Source organism: Thunnus thynnus, chromosome 23 (assembly GCF_963924715.1).
Source record: "Thunnus thynnus chromosome 23, fThuThy2.1, whole genome shotgun sequence".
NCBI classification, from domain to species: domain Eukaryota; kingdom Metazoa; phylum Chordata; class Actinopteri; order Scombriformes; family Scombridae; genus Thunnus; species Thunnus thynnus.
Genome location: NC_089539.1, coordinates 20,961,684 through 20,981,754, shown reverse-complemented (window position 1 = coordinate 20,981,754; position 20,071 = coordinate 20,961,684). Strand labels below are relative to the sequence as shown.

Below are 20,071 nucleotides of genomic sequence, written 5' to 3'. Positions count from 1 at the left end.
GTGACTTAAAACGCAATGCTTCTTCCAAAACGTAAAGATCTCCTCCAGACATGTTAAAAGATATATAAAAAAAATACCCAGCTTGGAAAAATAATACGTGTTTAATATGGTTTTCCCATAAAAGTCAATTAATATGCAAATATTGTTAATTTCAGAAGTTTAACTACTGGACACAAGACCCTCTACATAATGTTAATAACATGATAACTCTGTAATACTATAATACCCACTGTACCTGCAAATTATATATATTTATTATTTATTTTAGTTTAAATATAACGTGCAATAACATTTCATGAATTTCTGTATATTTGAACAGACTGGATAGACTGTAGATAACCACCACCTACTGTATGTATATAAAGTAATCATTTAATATGTATTTCATCACTCCTTGCACTATTTGTATTGTGTTCACAGTTTACAGAAAGTTTCACCTGTCATCATAACTTCGGTTCAAGCTTTGGTAAAATACGAGATCTTGGAGGAGTCCGTGAACACAGCAAAAGCAAACGTGGTCGCGTATTTTTAAGCTTTCTCGCGAGGTTATGACGCAAAACGCGGAAAGTATTTATGTTAGCAACAGAACAAGCTAACTGTCCCTCGCTTCGGTCTTATTTTTAGCATTATATCGGGTCTTTTCTAATTATTTTTGTTGGTTGCAATGGGGAAAGCAGATTTTCTCTCCCCGAAGGCGATAAGCAACCGGATAAAGTCCAAAGGTCTCCAGAAATTGAGATGGTATTGTCAGATGTGTCAAAAACAATGCAGAGACGAGGTGAGCTTGTAGCTTAAGTATCGTGAAATCTGTTATTATTACTATTTTTGTTCATTTGTGTGTTTATTACCATTATTGTTCTTCTCTGTTTGTTGTCAGAATGGCTTCAAATGTCACTGCATGTCCGAGTCCCACCAGAGGCAGCTGCTGCTGGCCTCAGAGGACCCGACCAAGTTCATGGACTTCTTCTCAAAGTAAGTTCATCTGTGTATCTACAAGTTTGCGAAAAGAAAGACATGACAGTGTTATGATTGAGCTGGTGGAGTTAATTGTTGTCTCCTTTGTCCTAGTGAGTTCAAAAACGAGTTCCTGGAGCTGCTCAGTAGACGTTTTGGTGAGTCTGGACTTCCAACCACACATCATCCAGATGTTGTTACAACAGCAGCAGCTGTAGAAACTGTTTCTCTCATGTCTTCTTCTCTTCTGCAGGGACCAAGCGAGTTCACAACAACATCGTCTACAATGAGTACATCAGTGACCGGGAGCACATCCACATGAACTCCACACAGTGGGAGACTCTCACCGACTTCACCAAGTGGCTGGGCAGAGAAGGTGGGACACTGTGTTTTTCTACCACATTATGTACATTATGAATTTCTGTGACACATTTCTGTAAAGGAAACACAAGTAAATGACACTAGTCTTAAATATCTACGAACTTCAGTTTAGTAGATTTAAACTAGGCTGATGTAATACATCATAAACCAGGCTGAATGGTGAGTTTATCCTCCGTTGTGCTGGCAATTTTCTATATTTTTCATATTGTCAACAAATTTCATGCTCAGAGCCAAGCCAACAATGAATGGATCTATTTACAAGTATTGTGTATGTATCCAAAGCCTGATATATCTTATTCCTCTGTGTCATAGACATCCGTTGTTGTACAAAAACAATTAAAAACACATCAGTGAGCCACACTCTGTACTCTGTACATGAGATTTGTTGACAATAAGAAAGATATAGACAGTCTCCAGTCATATCTAACATTATTGGCCAAACTTGTTGTAATAATGAAATAACACTGAAGAAAACGAAGTATAAAGTACCACTAACATGTAACATTTTCCTTTATTGATTTCAACATGATTTTGCCTATATGAAAAGTCAGATCAGGAACAATATTTAGAACCCAAACTGAGTGCAGATCCTCATTAAACAAAGATGATAATCTGTTAAATCTGGTCCTGCCAGGTTTCTGTAAGGTCGATGAGACCCCAAAAGGCTGGTACGTCCAGTACATCGACCGCGACCCGGAGACCATCCGCCGCCAAGAGGAGCAGGCGAAAAAGAAGAAGCAGGACCTTGACGACGAAGAGAGGAGCGCCAAGTTCATCGAGGAGCAGGTCCGCAGAGGCCGCGACGGCAAGGAGGAGGACGTGAGTACCAGCGGGACAACAGGACTTCAGCTTCTTACTGTTTGTTCAGCTACAAACGACCAAAAAGACTGTATCTTTGTTTTATTCTTGTGTTTTGTTCTATAGGAAACTCCAGTTTTCACAGAGCTGAAACGAGAGAATGAAGAAGAAAAAGGTTCGTATTTGTTTCGGATCAGTGAATGTTTGTCACGTTGCGCTTTTTCTTTTCCTCTCAAATGTTCCATTGTAGAAAAAAACACTTTTTATGTCATAATGAAGTGAGATTTTCATGATTCCAGGATGTCAATACTTTGTTCAGCAAGGTCAAACTTCTCACATGTTTTTCTTTTGCAGTTGCTTTCAACATGGGTGCTTCTTCATCAGTGGCCCGTCCTTCCACATCAAGGTACAGTAGCTTCTGTGCAGTGTGTAAATTCTGCTGCGTACTTATCAAGCAGGTATAATTTAAGTATTTTGTCTGAAGCTGTTTGTGTGTCTCCCTGTAGTTCTGCTCTGGGTGCTAGCGCTCTCAAATCGGCATCATCATCCTCAGCTAAGAGGAAAGAAATGTCCTCCAGTTCCGACTCCAGGGAGAAGAAGAGGAAGTCTGCCCTGGAGGAGATCATAGAGGTAAGAACAGATGATTTTACAGCTAATGTTAACGTTTGAGTTTGTATTTTTGTCAAAATTTGTAAAAACTGAGCTTTAAACGAGTGACAGTGATCATTTGAAATATCTTTCAGATGGAGGAAAAGAAGAAGCAGCAGCAGCAGCAGTCGATCAGGACCGATAACTGGCTGCAGCCCAACATCGTGGTCAAAGTCATCACCAAGAGGCTGGGAGAGAAGTATCACAAGAAGAAGGCTGTCATCGTGGTAATGAAGCTTTAGACGTATGTTTATGTTCAGTGATGCTAAGTCGAAAAAGATTTATGATGCTAATAATAGTTGTGGATGGTTTTGCTGCAGGAGGTGCGAGACAAATACGCAGCGGTGGTGAAGATGATCGACTCCGGAGACAAACTGAAACTGGACCAGAATCACGTTGAAACGGTCATACCTGCACCAGGTAGACCTGTTACAACCTGATAAAAACTTTCCACATATTTGTTAAAAACTTTCAGACTGATAGATGACTTGAGGTAATTTATTTATGTACCTCAGCTGTGTTTTTTTTTATCCTCCTCAGCATCATGTTGTTGAACTTCCTGCAGGTAAACCGGTTCTGATCCTGAACGGCCCCCACAGAGACACGGAGGCCGTGTTGGAGGGGATTGACGAAAAAAATTTCTGCGCCACGCTTACACTCAACTCCGTACGTATTTCTACACTTTAGGTTGTGTTTTCTACTGTAAAAAACTAGTTGTCGATTTATTATCTACATATTATTGAATTTATACCTGTACGATATGGCGATATATATCTTGTGACGATAGAAAAACATCTATTATGCTCTATCGTATATTTCCTTGTGTCACACACTCACGTAGACTACGGTTGAGGTTTGATGTCACCGATGGCCAACAGTCATCGACTACTGAGCCTCTACAGTCATAACATCATGATTTAAAAGCCTGCATGGCCACAGGAAATGCTTTTTTTGTCTGATTGGCTGACAGTTACCTGTTAAAACTGCATATCAAGATGCCTCTTTAACAACTTAAAGGGTCAGTTCACCCAAATTACAAGAAGCATATTTTCTCTCTTACCTTCTGCAGCATCTAGTCATGCAGATAGTTTTGGTTTTGTTTGTCCAGGTTTAGAGAAATCTGTCTGGAGGTGAATGGAGAATCATTTGTGTTGCTAAAAACATTGAAAAATTACTCAAAAGCTACCTGTCGTTCCAGAAACTGTGGCTCTATTAGTCTGGATAATCCAATGAATACATAGTTCACTGAAGACGACACTGTTTCTAAAACGAGATGATGCTGGTACTTTAAAAAATGTTGTAATTTGTGTGAACCAACCCTTTAATCTCTGTTCTTAATCAGTGCCGTTTTACATAATATAATGTACATTTCACCAAGTTGTACAATTCAGTTTAACATTTTAAAAACCGTTTTCGTTTTATTTGGGAACCGGCTGTGCTGAAATGGTGATAACACACTTCAAAGTGTCCTGAAATAGAAAATGCACTAAAATAATTGAACATACAGCTTATAGTCCTTCACAACATTCATCTGTCCACCACGGAAGTACGGTGGCCTTTAAGGACAAAGCACACACAAGAGCGAAAGCACAAACGTTAGGAAGAACATGTTTTATTTAGAGCATGTTTCCATTAATGTTGCTTAATGTAGTTTGTCCTTAGGGGCCACCGTACATAAGCACAATTTACCAAAATAATTACATTCAATGTGAGAAATCGGGAAAATTTAAGATTTTAAAAGTTGTTGTAATAAGCTGTATTAGGTTAACTGCTTCCCATTTCCTGTATTCACATTTATGTTGTATGTTTTTATACATTGGTGTTACAGACGTCATGAAATGTTCATCTCTTCTCGTCTTCAGGGTCAACAGAAAGGAAGGAGAGTGAACGTCGCCTACGAGGACTTCTCCAAACTGGCCTGAACCAGCGATCTCCCCGTTCTAACCTCAGGACTCTACTGTGTCAGAGTTAATTCCCTGAGATTCACCTGTACATACATATATCCCACAATGCATTTCCAGCGAGGTATCACAAACAAAAAAAACCTTAGAAGCAATGTGTTCAATTTGTTTTTATTTTGTATCGATACTCAGGTTGATCCTAACGTTGCAGATGTAATAAATGTGTGAATAAATTCAACAAAAAAGACTTGTGGTGTTCTTTGAGAAAAAAAAAACATTCACAGATTAAACGATTGAAATGAGCAAATCAAATCAAGAAAAGTAGTTACAAATGTGGAAAAAAGTTACACCTTATGTTCCTCAATGTGTTTTGTCCTTTTTTTCACTCCAAATGGTTTTAATTTTCTTTCTGACTTTACTGACTGGAGACTAATAGCAGCAAAGGGTATTTAAATGTGTCTGTCTGCTCAGAGCGTCGGCAGGAAGCTGTTGAGATCTGGGAGGATGTAGTCGGTATAGTGGCCGTCGATGAAGCCCTTCCCGCTGTTGTGTATAAACCAACAGTAGACGTTTGTGCCGTGCTTCGTATCGCGTCTGTAGTCCTTCTGCCAGCCTCTGCAGAACACAAACACACAAGAGTTTATGGTTTTAATAAGAAGTTGAGTCATTCATTAATGGGTTTTTGATGGGTTGAGACGTACCTGGTGACGAGCAGCTTGTTGCCCTTCACCTCCATGGTGGCCTCCTTCTTCAGAGGGTCGGGTCCTTGGTGGATGTCGTACACACTCACCTCAGGCTCTCTAGAAAACTGCCCTGAAAGATCACACACACACACATATTTTCAGCTTCAAATCTACCAGTTGCACAGGATAAGTGTGCAGTGTCTTCCACAGTTTCACTAAATCCTCAAATGACCGTGCCTCATCCTGCCACTCCACTTTTGAATAGTCCTCTGGCCATCTAGAAGCTCTTTTAGAGGATTTTCTTACTTCAACAGGAATAAAAGTTAAATACAGAGTGAAAAGAACATCCTGTACACTCCCAGAAGGTCCTCTTCAGTGAGCAGAACAAAATAAAATTAAGATTTCACTTGGTTTACAGGTGTCTCAGCTTATCACACACGACCGAGGTAAACTACATGACCAGAAGTATGTAATGGTTAAACATCTCATTCCAAAACCAGAAAACCAGACCTCCATTCATCTGGTTTTGCTCCCATTCAGTCACATCTGAGGACAGGTACTGATATTAAGTGATAACACCTTGCATCCCAGATCATCCCAAAGGTGTTGAACAGGGTTGAGGTCAGGGCTTTGCAGACCAGTCAAGCTCTTCAACACCAAACTCAAAAGAAAAACATCTTTATGGAGTTGGCACATTATTGGGACAATGTTGTATTGAAGCAGGAAAGAACCTTCCCTAAACTTTTGTCAACACGTTGGAAGCGCACTAATGTCTTAAATATCATTTCAAGATGCTGGAGCATTAATTGAAGCTAAGCACAAGACCTTCAGCTCTTTGCCCAAATTAAGATTTTCTGGTTCCAGTGACAGACAAAGATGGTATTTGTTCAGAAAGCTAAAGGTGACATCACTTCCCATCATGAGGCTGCGATTTGATGCACTGATTTACATCCTCTAGTGGAACAACATCAGAGTCTACAGCTGGTTTACCACCCTGTTAGGACACTGAGTGTTTCACATGACAGAGACATACCTATGAGCCCGTGGACCAGAGGGGAGTACTGGTTGTCAGTGGGAATGTAGATGCCGAGGAAGTCGACGCTGACGGGGTTTTTCTTCCACACACGGTGAAGCAAAACCATCACCTGGATGTTATTATTGATTGTGACTGAAACATGAGAGTTCTTGATGATGGAAATCCTCACCCTGAAACACATGAAAACATAAAAAAAAATGACCCTGACGTCAAGGCAGCAAAGCAGATGCCGTAATAAGTGAGGGGGCAACAGTTACCCGTCCTGTGTGATTTCAGCCGTGGCCCCCCAGGTGAAGGAGTGGTTGCTTCTGCCGTCGGTCATGATGATGCTGTCGGCGTTGACGGTCACGCTGATTCCATCGGGTTGGTAGTAGACTGAGATGGTGCCGAAGTAGGTTTTCAGTTTGTTTTTTTGCATCTGCTTGGCGCCGACTAACTGCCCGTTGACCACCACACCTTCAGGACAGGAGAGACTGATCAGAGAGGAGGGTTCATCCCACCGGTGACACACAAGGTCATACTTTATTTGAACAGTCCAGAGCTGAGTATCAAGTGACAATGACGTCTACTGAGCTTCAAGAGACATTTGAAACAAGACAATCAGTGTAGAGAGCTAGTAAAGTTGTGGCAAATGGACAAATGATGGATTATTGAGCATCTTTTGACAACAGAATGTGCACACGCAGAATATATTTCATTTAAGAATCTAAATGAGTATAATTTCCAAACATTAACAGTGATAGTTTAATAATTACAAACAAACAAAGTCATGCTGGAGCTGGTGATGTTATATTAATAATGATCATCTGTACTTACCCACTTTACACATTATTTTCACACAAATCTAATGATTTTATGATAAAAAACAGATAAAAACCGATGACAGTAATGTGACATAAAAGAAAAGAAATCAAAACAGAAATACAAGACAGTTTTAAAAAAAAAATAAAATTCAAGTAAAATCAGGAAAGGCTCTCTGATAAAAGTGTGAAAAGTATCTGAAAGGATAACATTTCCAATAAATGGTGTGAATATAAAAGAGAAGCATAAAACTATGCTGCATGTTAAACACATTATCAACAAATCAGCCTTTTTTCACCTCAGGAATATTTTTGTACATTTTTTTTGAATATTTTTGAAAAACATCTACAACTCATCCAGAACCAGGAGGGGTCAACACATTACACTGATAGATTTTCTTTTAATGGTTTACAAAGCACTAAATACTTCAGTTCGAGCCTATACTGCAGAGCTACTAAAAATACACTAATTTTAAAGTCGAGATGAAATGAAAAATACCTTTTTAACCCTTTTAGATCAAATCCCCAATGAAATTTTGCACCTATTTGACAATATATGCCAAAAAATATACAAAAAAATCAATTTCTTATATCTTATATCAGAATCAAATCATGTTTTCTTTTTGTATCTATCAATCAATCTTCAGCTTTTAGCGGCACAGAGCTAAGATTCATTATGACGCCCACTTTACAACGTTCAAATTAAATTGCTCCAAACGTTATGTCCCGCCTGTCTTTCCTGTTTCCAATTTCAAAAAAAAAATATTTCTTATATCAAAATCCAATCATGTTTCCCACCTGTACCCATCAATCAATCTTAAACTTTTCACAGAACTAAGATTCATTATGTCCCGCCTGCCTTTCCTGTTTCACTCGGAAATACGTCACAATGCGGAAGTTAGATACTGTATTACTGTATATATAAGTGCTATACAAATAAATAAACATGAAACTTGAGAGCAGTAACAGAAATAGTTAGCATATAGAGTTTCTTAAAACCCTGTCTTGTACCTGTTCCAGTGTCAGACACCAGGTTGAGAATGTGTCCGGGTTTGGAGTCGATGTTGAAGCAGACGTCCATGTTGCTGCTGGGCAGGTGGACGATGAAGTGAGGGTCGTTATCCACTGGATGAGAAACACTGAGCTCGTTACACATGGAGTACTGTTCACATTTAATACTGCGGCTGGGAGAGTTTTCATGATGATGTGAGTGTCACCAGAAGTGTGTGTTTGTGTGTGTGTGTTACCTAAGTTGACCTGTGGAGGTAAGATCAACTGGTCCTGGGGACCCTTCACAGCGTGGCTTGGCGGGGCCGGAGTGGTCACCTGGACCCAAGGTGGAGGCTGGTAGACGACACGCACCGGACTCAGACTAGCAGATGCGGAGCCTCCTCCTCCTACTACTCCTCCTATACACAAGAGACACAGTTATAAAGGTTAACTAGATGTTGATCATCAGTATTGTCTGGTTTTGATTTAATGGATATAATGTAGTTTGTTGTAAAACTGAAATTCTCCCAAGAAAAAATTAGAAGTGAGTTGGAAGGAAATCTGTCTGTAAATCATCTGAATCAATATTAAAGTGTCTCTCTAGCTAACAGGAAGCTCTTAACCTCGATTGATCCTGAACTGATGCTAACTGATCAACTGGTGATCAAGCATTAATGTAGCGATCATTGACTTTCATTGGAAACGTTTCATGATAATTTGATCATATTGTGTTTGTGTTTTCTTTTTAAAGAATTCTGTTTTTCTAAATTATTTCAAGCCTGCAGTTTAGTTAGTTATGACGTTTGCTTTTTTAACCAACAAAAGGAGCCATTACAGTTTTTTTTTTTTAGACAGAAAGAATAACTCTTGTGAAGAAATTTCATGTAATGCAACTGATGAACACAGTTCATTACACTGAAAATTCAGTTGTTATTTAACATTTTATTGCAGACATATTGGAAAAATGTTCTTGTTCTTATTGTCTTGATAATGATTTTAACCATATCAACCTCTTCTACATTGATGGTTTAGTTTAGTTTAGTTTAGTTTTTATTTCTGTCTCATGCCAAACGTATGGCCCATTCCACATGGGATTACAAGATAATATACCACTATTTTACAAAACATGCATCTTCTAGTCAACATCTACAAAAGCACATGGTTTAGGATTTGTTGTTCAATAAAGTTCTAAATGGTCAGCAGGTCAAAAATATCTTTTACAGATTTTTTTGTCATGAAAGATGGTAAATTCCAGCACAAAATTATTATTATTCTTGGCTTTAAGATTTTGGTATTATTACTGGCCTTAAAGATCCAATAACAGTTTCAGGCTCATGTTTTTCTTCCTATTGTTGAGTTCAGACTTTTGATTATAATCATCCTAAAATGATAGTGATGATATCTAACTTTAAGTACCATTATTTGTCAGCCTGTTATATGTTTTATGTTTTTCATTTTAATATGTCTTTTATGTTTTTTTTTCACTTTTTCTGTTTTGTATGTGGTATAATTCATTTTTAGTTCTTTTATATTGTAAGTGTAACATACTGTAAATGTGCTGCTATTTGGGTCACTTTGGACTCTCAAAAAAGAGAGACCATCCTGGACAGATAAAGATAAAATAAAAACAACTATAAACCATAAAGATCAGGTTTAGACAGTGACATCAGCCACCATTAAAAAATATATATATATATTTCGGGGACCTGAGCAGCAGCCGTGCTTGGGGTCCCTCGGGGAGTCGGCCAGCAGCCTCTCCCTGGCATCCTCGCTCTCCACCAGCATGGCGGTGAACGGAGTGACGAACTGATGCTCCACGGCCAGCGCCAGGATCCGTTGGGTGATTTTCCTCTTCTTGGCAGCTGTTTGAGCCAGAGACCTGCAGGAGAATCACACAGCAGCTGTCAAATGCTGACAACACCACTAATTCACTCTGGCATATATATATGTGAACAACTCAATCATATTTCTACGATGCACAGGGTTTTCTAAGTAGATCTTTGACTTGATAGAGGGCCCTCGGTGTAACTTTCAACCTGTCATGATGTACAGTATGAAAAGATACACAACCATTGATCATTCTGTACTCTTTCCCACCTCTCACCTTTCACTGATCAGCTGTTTGATGGTGATGTAAGCCCACATCTGTCTGGCGAAGCCCGTGAACGAATGTTGATGCTTGGCGAGCTCCATGTCCAGCTCCGAAGTGTCAGTCTCTGACTCAAGGGTGATGTCCAGCCTGGCCTGCAGGACGAGAATCGCAATTTAAAACTCTGTGAAGTGACTGTTTACCCTTCCTTCCCTACTTCCTACAAATGGAGGTTACCCATAATGACTTAAGACTCAAGAAAATAAGTAAATTGATAGCTCAACAGAAGGTGACTCCATAATGAAGGAAAGGATAAAGGGGGAAAACAGGGAATCTTGGGACATATGGTTTTGGAGTCCATGTAGTTGCCACTTTAAAGGTAAACTATCAGTGAACAAATCTGTCAAAATGCACTGTAGTCATTTGAGGTTGGTGCATGAATTGAGGTGGTGGTTCCCTAACACTTTTGGTTTGAAACCCCCTAAAATGAAGTCATGTCTTCTTGCAATCGCTCATCACAGGTCGTATATGTCTATGAGTTGTGATCACTTCAACTAAATAGAGATTTCCACCTCTAAACCTCTCTGATTGCTTAATGTCAGAGGTACTATCCAGTATTTACTCACAGCAGATGCAGTGGTGAAGCTGGTCAGCGTGTTGGTGTCAGACGGCAGCACCTTTCCAGCCACCACCAGCTCTGAGCCGGCGAAGTATTTATCGAAGTGGTTCTGGGTGATGTTGGAGACAGAGTCCTCTGGGAACTGAACGGTGATCTTCCTCAGCAGTGGAGAGGAGACCTGGCTGTAAAACATCTGCGGCAGAAGACGAAGGACACTGAGGTGACTGTGAGAGACTAAAGAGCATCTGGAATGTGTTGATTTACAGAACCAAAGTCCCTGCATCTGACAAAAAACACATGCAAACTAATTCTCATAGGACAAAAATTAATAATAACAATTGACAAAAGACATTACTATTTGTTGAGCACAACAAATAATGAGTTTGAGTCCTCAAACTATCAACTTTGAGAAAAAAGAATCACCTTTGTTATTAGTTATAATGATACAAACGACAATATTACATTTGGCTTTAGGTATCATGACTAAGGTTCCAATAGTCAGCTGCATTTTGGATACAGTTTGTAAAATATCTGTATTTGTTAAATTTTGAGTCTAATGAATCTCTTTTTGCATCTTTTATCTCCACATTCAATTGTGTTTAGCAAAGAGCAATTAATATACAAACCATTATACAAGCCATTTAGCTAATCTATGTGGCAAAACTTGAGTTGTATGTCTTTAAATGAAAATCTTTGGGGGTTTTTTCTATAAATTTGAAATTATTTATAGCTTTTGTTAAACCTAAATACATTCAATAAGGGATTTGGAAGGGATGACCAGATTGAACCAGATTTGAATTTGATAAAATGTTTAAAATAATAAAATGAAACCAGGTCCTAGGTGACTGCCATACCTTGTCATACCAGTTTATAACAGTTCACTTTTATAAAACAATCAACTTGGGCCAGTGATATGTAAGACTAAAAACATACGTCTTCCAGTACTGCACTTCATATCCAGCTGTTGTGTATACATATCTTATTTTCATCAATTTAAAAAATTCATTTATTTCTTTCCCAAAAATATTTTTTGCTGAAGAGGAGGTTTTCCTTGTTGCTGTCGTACCCGTAGCTGCTCTGCTGCATCATGGTTAGCGTAGATCCGCTGGGCCATGCCCCTGTTCTCATTGGCGATACGTTCCAGGAAGTCGTAGTCCACGTCGAAGCCAATGCCCAGTGAGAAGAGAGAAAACTCCTCCCTCATCACCCTCTTCACATTCTTCTGGATGGTGCTGAGCTTGATCTCCCCTGCAAATCATGTAGAACAGCATCTTAATGACTGAAGAACTGTGGCTGTTGATTTTCTTTATTTTTCTTATTGTCAACCTATCTCATGTGCAGAGCCAAACTAACAATGAACTGATCTACTTACAAGTGTTGTGTGTGTATCCAAAGCCTGATATATCTTATTCCTCTGTGCTGTAGACCTCCGTTGTTGTCCAAAAACTTTAAAAAACATGTCAATGAGCCACACTACTGCCCTGGATGACATGTTCCTTCATTATGAAGATTACAGTCACAGTAGTTTGTTCAGAAATGGCTCCTAAGATAAATAATAGTGATCCCATTTTCAGTCTCAGGAGAGTAGTTCTGTGTAAGGCCACTGAGCATGTGCAGGAACACGGTGGTTCCATTTACGCCATTTACTTTGAGCTACACTGTAAATTTCTCAAAGAACTTCAAAACAAAGTCAAGAGGTTGTGATATAAAGCGTAACAAGCTAGTGAAACTCTGTAAAGGGAACCACGTTCCTACACATGCTCAGAAACGTCAGCCTGGCCTGATACAGAACTACTCTCTGGAGACTGAAAACCTGATCACTAGTCTTTGGAGCCATTTCTAAACAAACTACTGTCACCATAATCTTTGTCACCCAGTGCCGCGGTGTGGCTCACTGATGTGTTTTTAATAGTTTTTGGACAGCAATGGAGGTCTACGGCACAGAGGAATAAGATATATCCGGCTTTGGATACAAACATAATACTTGTAAGTAGATCAGTTCATTGTTGGTTTGGCTCCAAACATGAGATTTGTTGACAATAAGAAAAATATAGAAAATTGCCAGCCTTATCCCTTAAAGCTGAATTTAGATTGGTAATTGGAGACAATCTAGAAGCTTTTTAATAGTAGCTGAGTTGATCTTACCTACAGTGGGGTCTCCATCAGACACCAGAATGATCATGGAGACAGAGCGAGAGTCGAGCCCCTGATTGGATGCCCTCACCAGCATCTGCACCGCTCTCATCAATGCCTCATTGATGTTGGTTCCTGGGGTCAAAGGTCAATAATATATAGTCATGAACAAAGACAGATCTTTATGTTTTTGCAGTTATCAGAGTATCCAAAGAATAATATTTTCTCATACCTCCGTTGGGTTTGATGCTCTGAATGTATCTCTTGGCATCAGCAATCTGAATAGAGGAGCCGGGGACCAGCTCCTCGCTCCAGCATCGTACATTGTGGTTGAAGTCTATGATGTTGAAGTGATCATCTATGTTCAAGTCATCCAAAATAGCCTGCATGGCCTCCACTGTCTGTGAGAGAAATTTGGAATTGAATGCATTCTGGAGAACGGCCACACGGTGGCAGTGTTTTACAAATGTGGGGTGAAGAGGGAGCATGAGCACTGTTGGAGGGGTCAAAGTGTAAGCAGCTATCACTTACTTGCTTCATCTTGACGCCCCACATGGACCCACTGACATCAATGACAAACACAATGTTTTTAGGAAGAGGGGAGAGGTTGTATGGAGCGAAGAACTGGACAAAGTGGCCATCAGAGACCTGGAGGGAACAGTGGAGGCTTGAATGACAATCATCTACAAACTGTTTCTAAGTGTATGAAACAAGCTGAACAATGAGTTTCATTGTGTAATATTCAATAATTGAGTGTGTGATACCTGTAGCTCCCCGGCATTGCCGTCCCTTTTCACATCATATCTGACAGTAAAGACGCCGTCTATAGCGCTGCCAGTGCAGTTTTCACACTTTCTCTGCTGCTGTAAATTGGGCTTGAAGACAATATGAGCCTGAGGACACAGACACAGTCAGTTTTGTATGTTTGTTCTTAAATTTTTTTTTTCAAAACCCATTCAACATATGTCACTGAAATTTGGTGGGACATGAACAACGTCATGAATCAAGGAAGTATTAATTCATTTTGATGTGAATAGTGCCGCCATGTGGCCATTTATAAATGGCAAATGTACATAATTTGACATGATCTAACAAAATTTAATGACATTTTAAAGTAACAATCTCAAAGATCTCTGTTTCGTTCTCTTCTGTGACACCTATGGCAATAAGTGGTGATTGCAGGTGTATTTTTCGATCTCACTTCCCAGAGATCCAAACAGTGTCGCCTGTGTGACGTCATTGAAGAGCGAGTCTGTTTGGTTAGCTCTGCCGAACCTCTCTGGCTAACCAACCACTGCTGGGTGATGGAAAACACATCACTAACTGTGTGCTGCTTGTGATTTTTCCCGGGAATGTCACCACCGACACCCATTTCTTTCATCAGTGGGCTATAGGCTCAATCACAATTGTGTTACCTCATTTGGCAATAGATAGGATGATCAACAGATGAACATATCTCATGCATCTGCCTCACTTAAAATCTAGCTCAATTCATCTTTGTACAAAGCTGTAGTAATCCCATGAAAGCTGTAGGTATTCTCTAAAAATCATGGCACCATCAGCCAATCAGCAAGGTTGTCAGTACATTAATATAGATTGAGATTTCTTGATTCAAATTTCTAAACAATTTCTATTACTAAAATATCACATTTAGAGAATTGTACAACCTTGGCAGAGGTGTTACCTTGTCTTTGGAGGAGGTCACTCGGATCAGCTCTGTAAACTGCGCACCAAGGGTGTTTGGTGTTTCTACTGAGGTGATTCCCCTCGGCTCAAAGATGTACACATCCACCTAAAGAAAGACTTGGTCAGGTACGATTGCTAGATGACATGGAGACACACAGAGACAAACATATGTTATGATATTATTACCTGGAACTGTGGCACCAGCCTCCCAGGCTGCAGGTACAGTGAGTGCTCGTAGAAACCCAGCTTCCTGAGCATCATCTCCTGGTAGTGGAGCTCAAACTCAATGCTACTGCCAGGAGGAACGTGGACCTCTGTCTTAAAGGTCTCCATGTCCTGAGAATTAGCCCTGTGAAGAAGAAACAATGCAGTCTTTATGAAGTTATTGAACTCTACTCATGGTTTAAGTACAAGAAGCTGGTCCAGTACCTGACGATGCCTGCCGCCTTGCCCCTGGCTCTGGCCTTGGCGTACAGGTTCCTGGCCACCGTCTTCTCTTTCACTGAGCCCACAAATGTTATTCCATTCACATTCCTGCAAGATAAAGTGTAAAAAGTTAGAACTGTGCATACTGTTGGGATGGATCAGTCACAGAACTGTGATGTGGCTCACATGGTGAAGTTGGTGATGAAAGCTCGTTTGGGGATCTGGACGTTGAAGCCGATGCTCTGGGCTTTGGAGCCCGAGTTGACCACTGAGCTCCTGACGGTGGTGTGGGCGAATCGCGATGTGATGCGACTCTCCACCTTGTAACTCTTGACAGTGATGTCATCTCCGCGGATGGCCTGTGCAGGAAATGATAGGAAATGTGAGAAACTTTTAAGCACAAAGAATGTAGATCTGGGTGTCAAGAGTTCAGTAGTTGAGACGATGAACTTTCCAGACTTTTTTCCCTTTTAGAATCTGCAACCTTTTCTTGGTTTTAGCCTTTGTGTCCTTTCTTGACTTGAACTCTTGGTCTTGACGACCACTTGATCTTGACTCTTTTTTTCACACGTATCCCACCAGTCTTGCTCTTCTCGCTTTTTAACTTTGGAAACTGCTGATGTTTACCTTAAAACTCAGTGCACAAAGCTGCACTAATCAATATTTTTTTTAATATCAAGGGGTCAAATGACTATGTGTACTGTGAAAGGATGGTGATTAATAAAGAAGTTTTACCCAACACTGCAGTTGCTGTCAGACGTTCCTACTAGACATTTTAGAGTCTTTCAGCTCATTGTTTTGGTTTTACAGTATACAACTTCACTGTCTTGGTCCACTCTTATCAATCAAAAGAAGACTATAACTTTGATTTGACTAATTTGAACAGCTGAAGCCTCATATTTGCTTCAAATAAAAATTTCAGTACATTTTTACACAGAAGGAGGACTGTGGATTTTGTCCCCCATCACTTACATTGAAAGTGCATTATGAAGGGATCTTCAAACGGTCAGTATGAACAGGAGGAGTGATTACAGCAAGAGAAACATGTTTCAATGTTTATTTGGACACCTGACTTTTGTTTTAGGCCAGACTTGAAAAATTGTAAACCTATCCTTTGATTACATGTTAGTTTGTTCTGGTCTGGCCAACTTCACTTGAATGTTTCTTTGGTTTAAATTGCTCCACAGAGTAACCACAATCAAGGTGCCAAAACTCAAACTGAAGTCCCTAAAGTGGCCAAAGTTTGAGATGCTAGGAAAGAAAAAAAAAAAAACTTGAATTGATGAAACCACATCATGATGTATCCTACTTAACACATCTGTCCCACTGATTTGATTTCATACGTAGAGAAAGACCGACTTTCTTTAGTCGGTAAAGGAAAGCAGGGCAGGATTAGGGCAGAACAAAGTCAATAACCTGTCAGTCACGGGAATTTCTTCAAACAGCAGCATATTGATTATTAGATAAGGTTAAACTCTGTCACAGTGGAGAGGTCTTGAATAACAAGCGGCGAGTCATACCTCAAAGTCTTCCTGCTCCTCGCTGGTCAATATCGCTCTCTGAAAGACACACAAGTCATGAGCCTCACACAGTCTTAATCTAGTCTCTGAGAGAAGATCATGAATCACAAAGTGTTGTTATTAAGTCAGAGGTGATGCAGGATTACAGATACTCAGAGGTTCAGAGTGGGTTTGTTTGGTGATGTCTTGTTTATTTTTGTGTAATCAGTAGGATGCATTCCACAGGTCGATGATTGCAGCCGTTGCAACATCAATGAGGAAAGCAAACTCACAATTCATGTTTTATATTATACAATTAGACATGCATGTAAATCTTATTAAGTGTTTTGGACTCAATAGAAGAGGATGAGCTCACCTTGTGTCTCTCCCGATGATCCTGTAGATCTGACTGGTAGAAGAAAGAAAGTTTTTGTACTAAGTGTTGATTATTAAAATCACCAGAGATATATAACCATTCATTTTATTTAAACAGAAAAGCTGACTAAGATGCATATTTTTTAATATTTTCATAAACAATTCAAGGAGAAGCATTTAGACAGATTTCAGGGATTAAAAAGCATTTACTGCGTGATGAAAAATTCACCCTCTGGAGCACAAAAGTGAGTTTTTAAGTGAGTTTTAAAGGTCAACGGTCAATGCAAGCATTTAGTTTTCATATCTAAAACTATGGTTTACATACTGAGACTATTAAATGATATATAATCCACTGTTGTGCATGCAGTAATCATAAAATTCCATAAAAACCAATGATGTTTGCTTCTTGGCAGTGTTCACCATTAGGCCAACAACCACCAATAGATGCAAAAATCTATTTGTATACATCGGAATATACTGTAAATGTATATCTCTGCCTTCTTTACATTCATAAAGTACAACCAATTTGATCCTTACTTTGATTTAAGATCAATATCGGCCTACAACAGTTGGTCTAGACTCTATTCTGTAAATAACAAGTTGTGTAAACAGAGTTTTTCAGGGTCCAGCTCACCGTCTCGTCATCCCATTCTCCATCTATCACAAACTCAAAGCAGCAGTTCTGTTGAAGGAGCAGGAGCCCCAGAAGTAGCAGCAGCAGACGCCTCATGTTTGCAGGCCTGTGGGCTCAAACACACATAACCTCACACACACAAAATACAGCGCAGGGAGATAGTCAGTCCTTCTGCGGGGGAGCCTCGTGGAAACACAGCACAGCTGAAACTGAAGGTTAAAATCCACTGAACTGATCGACTCCTAGACCCAGTCAATATTTGTTGTGTTTCATGTAACCCAGTGAGGAGAAGGAAACTTTGAAACTTGGCCTGCAGTGTGGACAGGGTAAATAGGACAGATACAGAGGTTTCAGACAGACTGGACTGTCAAAAACTGACCAGTATGATGCATATTTGACCAAATATCATTCTGAGGTGTTTCTGATACAGAAGTTGCAGATTTTTTTTTAAAAAAAAGGCCAGGTACAACTTAAAGTTACAGGGCTGATCATTTTGATGACACAGATCCCCAGTTTACATGAGGAAGATGTAATGTTGCATTTTGTCCACAAGATGGTGTCAACGTAGACCTGAACTGTTGAAGCCTCAATGTCTCCTCTCTCATATTAAAAAGTGTAATAGAAAAAAAGAAAAAAAAAAGATCAGTTTGACTTTTGAGTACATGTTTGAGTTTTAGGGCAAAAAAATTTGGTGTCACATTATGAGTTTTTACACTGTAACTGGAAAAAATGACATGAATTTAAAGTGCTGGGAAATAGAAGAAATAAAAACTGCAGTGAAGCATTGCAATGGTCTTACTGTCTGAATATTTAGCTGAGAACGGAAGTATTTTGATGCCATTTAAATAATAATAACAATAATAATAATAATAATAATAATAATACGTTTATTTGTACAGCACTTAACCAAACCAAAGACTGCAAAGTGCTTTACAAGGATAAAATGAAAGAAACTGAAAAATACACATATAAATACACACATGCAGACAAATTTACCCATATTGAATAAGGTTGTTTTTTTGTTTTTTTTTAAAAGGCTTACAGTAAAAATACATTTTCAGAAGCAATATACAAGAGACAAAGCTATTCAGAGGAGGTTATTTTGCACTTTCAATTTAATAAACTAAATTAAAAACACTCTTATTTAAAATAGATATTCCCTTTGAGTATTATGCTTTGTTATATTTACTCTAAATAAGAGCAGTGGTCAGACTTCAGGCAGCTGATAGAAGCACATAATGCTAAATGACAGTGGCATGCTGCTTTCAAGTGCTCCTTGTAAACTCTAGCTTCCGTGTTGTTTTGAAAATGTATCTTCATTATTTTATTAATCAACTGAATGTGTATTTAACATTTATGTTTATGTTTTCTGTTACTCTTCTTTTGGTGGTCATAACCAGCTTGAAGGACCAGTGGGATCTGAATTTTTCTACAAGGCTACAGAGATTTTGATATTTTCTGGATGTCAAACTGCACTGCTTCATCTTTGGAAAAAAATCAATAAAAACATTTCAAAAGAAGAAAAATGTGTCTGTCATGCAGTTTGCTCTGCTGTGTGTTAAGTTACAGAGACAGAATGATTCTTCTACTTAAAGTTTAAACATCTGTTGACTTGTCCACACCCAGATATGTGACCAGAAACCTTGAGGGGTCAGTTCTGAATAAAGACACTGTGGAGAAGTGTACTGAAAATATTTGTGTAGCCTACATGTTGATGGCGATTAAGGACAAACCCCGGTACCAGCTCTTAAAGGAATTTGGCACAACTTCACCTACTGTATTTCCAAAGTGCAACTTTTTTTCAGCAACTGAGAAACCCAAGAACTGAGACAAAAACATGCAGTCAAGGATGGAGTCCTCTCTGCTGTGACACCACCTGAACGTCTCCAAAACTGCCTGTTACATCTGTCTTGGACCAGAGAATGAACCCTCAGTATCCAGGACTCAGTTTAGTGTTTGTATATCAGGAAGTTCGCCTCTATCTACCATCAGCACTGTATAATGATCAATATAATCAATATTAGGACTGTATAATTATAAAGTTGGGGCGTCAAATTACAACTAACAACATTAAAATAGAAATCATTTATTTTCACATTAATAATGACTGTGGCAAGAACTCCTTTTCCTCCCTCTGAGACCAAACACAGTGGTCTGTATTCATCACTGTGTCCAAAGCAGGAGCGTTAAATGAGTCACCTCAAGAACCACACAAAGAAGATGTTAAGGAATGAATATTTAAGCTGTTACCATTCAACCATCTGAATGTTTGAAAGCACTTTTATTCTAATAGAGTGTAAGCATGTTGTGTTGAGCCCTGTAAGAGCAGCCATGACACTTTTGGAAACAAAGAAGCCAGAAATGTCAAAAAAATAAATAAAATCATCGACTTTGAAACACTCAGGAGAGAATAGACAAA

General features: G+C 39.2%; 2 protein-coding genes across 3 annotated transcripts; one reads left to right on the top strand and one right to left on the bottom strand.

Annotated features, from left to right (window-relative positions):
* The first annotated feature begins 533 nt into the window (after positions 1 to 533).
* Positions 534 to 4,929, top strand: kin (Kin17 DNA and RNA binding protein). Of its 2 annotated transcripts, XM_067581187.1 has the most exons (12): positions 534 to 778; positions 878 to 972; positions 1,069 to 1,112; positions 1,208 to 1,330; positions 1,970 to 2,154; positions 2,260 to 2,308; positions 2,488 to 2,539; positions 2,640 to 2,763; positions 2,877 to 3,008; positions 3,102 to 3,201; positions 3,347 to 3,447; positions 4,644 to 4,929. In XM_067581187.1, exons 1-12 carry the CDS (start codon positions 665 to 667, stop codon positions 4,701 to 4,703), a joined length of 1,179 nt encoding a protein of 392 aa, XP_067437288.1. In that variant the 5' UTR covers positions 534 to 664; the 3' UTR covers positions 4,704 to 4,929. The 2 variants fall into 2 exon arrangements, with proteins under 2 accessions (XP_067437288.1, XP_067437289.1); XM_067581188.1 differs by lacking the exon at positions 4,644 to 4,929 and having other exon boundaries at positions 3,322 to 3,448.
* Positions 4,838 to 17,883, bottom strand: itih2 (inter-alpha-trypsin inhibitor heavy chain 2). The gene is made up of 21 exons (XM_067581186.1): positions 17,653 to 17,883; positions 17,020 to 17,052; positions 16,665 to 16,703; positions 15,331 to 15,503; positions 15,148 to 15,252; positions 14,905 to 15,067; positions 14,717 to 14,824; positions 13,797 to 13,925; positions 13,564 to 13,680; positions 13,265 to 13,433; positions 13,045 to 13,167; positions 11,966 to 12,147; positions 10,907 to 11,092; positions 10,296 to 10,435; positions 9,898 to 10,070; positions 8,449 to 8,610; positions 8,213 to 8,326; positions 6,659 to 6,857; positions 6,399 to 6,571; positions 5,384 to 5,495; positions 4,838 to 5,297 (listed from the first exon to the last, which is right to left on the bottom strand). Exons 1-21 carry the CDS (start codon positions 17,746 to 17,748, stop codon positions 5,150 to 5,152), a joined length of 2,844 nt encoding a protein of 947 aa, XP_067437287.1. The 5' UTR covers positions 17,749 to 17,883; the 3' UTR covers positions 4,838 to 5,149.
* Between the last annotated feature and the right edge of the window lie 2,188 nt (positions 17,884 to 20,071).

What these genes read in the sequence shown, in the direction of transcription:
- itih2 (XM_067581186.1), bottom strand. Translation starts at nt 17,748, where the DNA reads ATGAGGCGTCTGCTGCTGCTACTTCTGGGGCTCCTGCTCCTTCAACAG. An exon ending in GAGAATGGGATGACGAGACG is followed by an intron (nt 17,053 to 17,652) that starts GTGAGCTGGACC and finishes TTCTTCTACCAG; the next exon opens with TCAGATCTACAGGATCATCG. An exon ending in GAGCATCAAACCCAACGGAG is followed by an intron (nt 13,168 to 13,264) that starts GTATGAGAAAAT and finishes CTTTGACCCCAG; the next exon opens with GAACCAACATCAATGAGGCA.
- kin (XM_067581187.1), top strand. Translation starts at nt 665, where the DNA reads ATGGGGAAAGCAGATTTTCTCTCCCCGAAGGCGATAAGCAACCGGATA. An exon ending in CAAGTGGCTGGGCAGAGAAG is followed by an intron (nt 1,331 to 1,969) that starts GTGGGACACTGT and finishes TGGTCCTGCCAG; the next exon opens with GTTTCTGTAAGGTCGATGAG. An exon ending in CCACGCTTACACTCAACTCC is followed by an intron (nt 3,448 to 4,643) that starts GTACGTATTTCT and finishes TCTCGTCTTCAG; the next exon opens with GGTCAACAGAAAGGAAGGAG.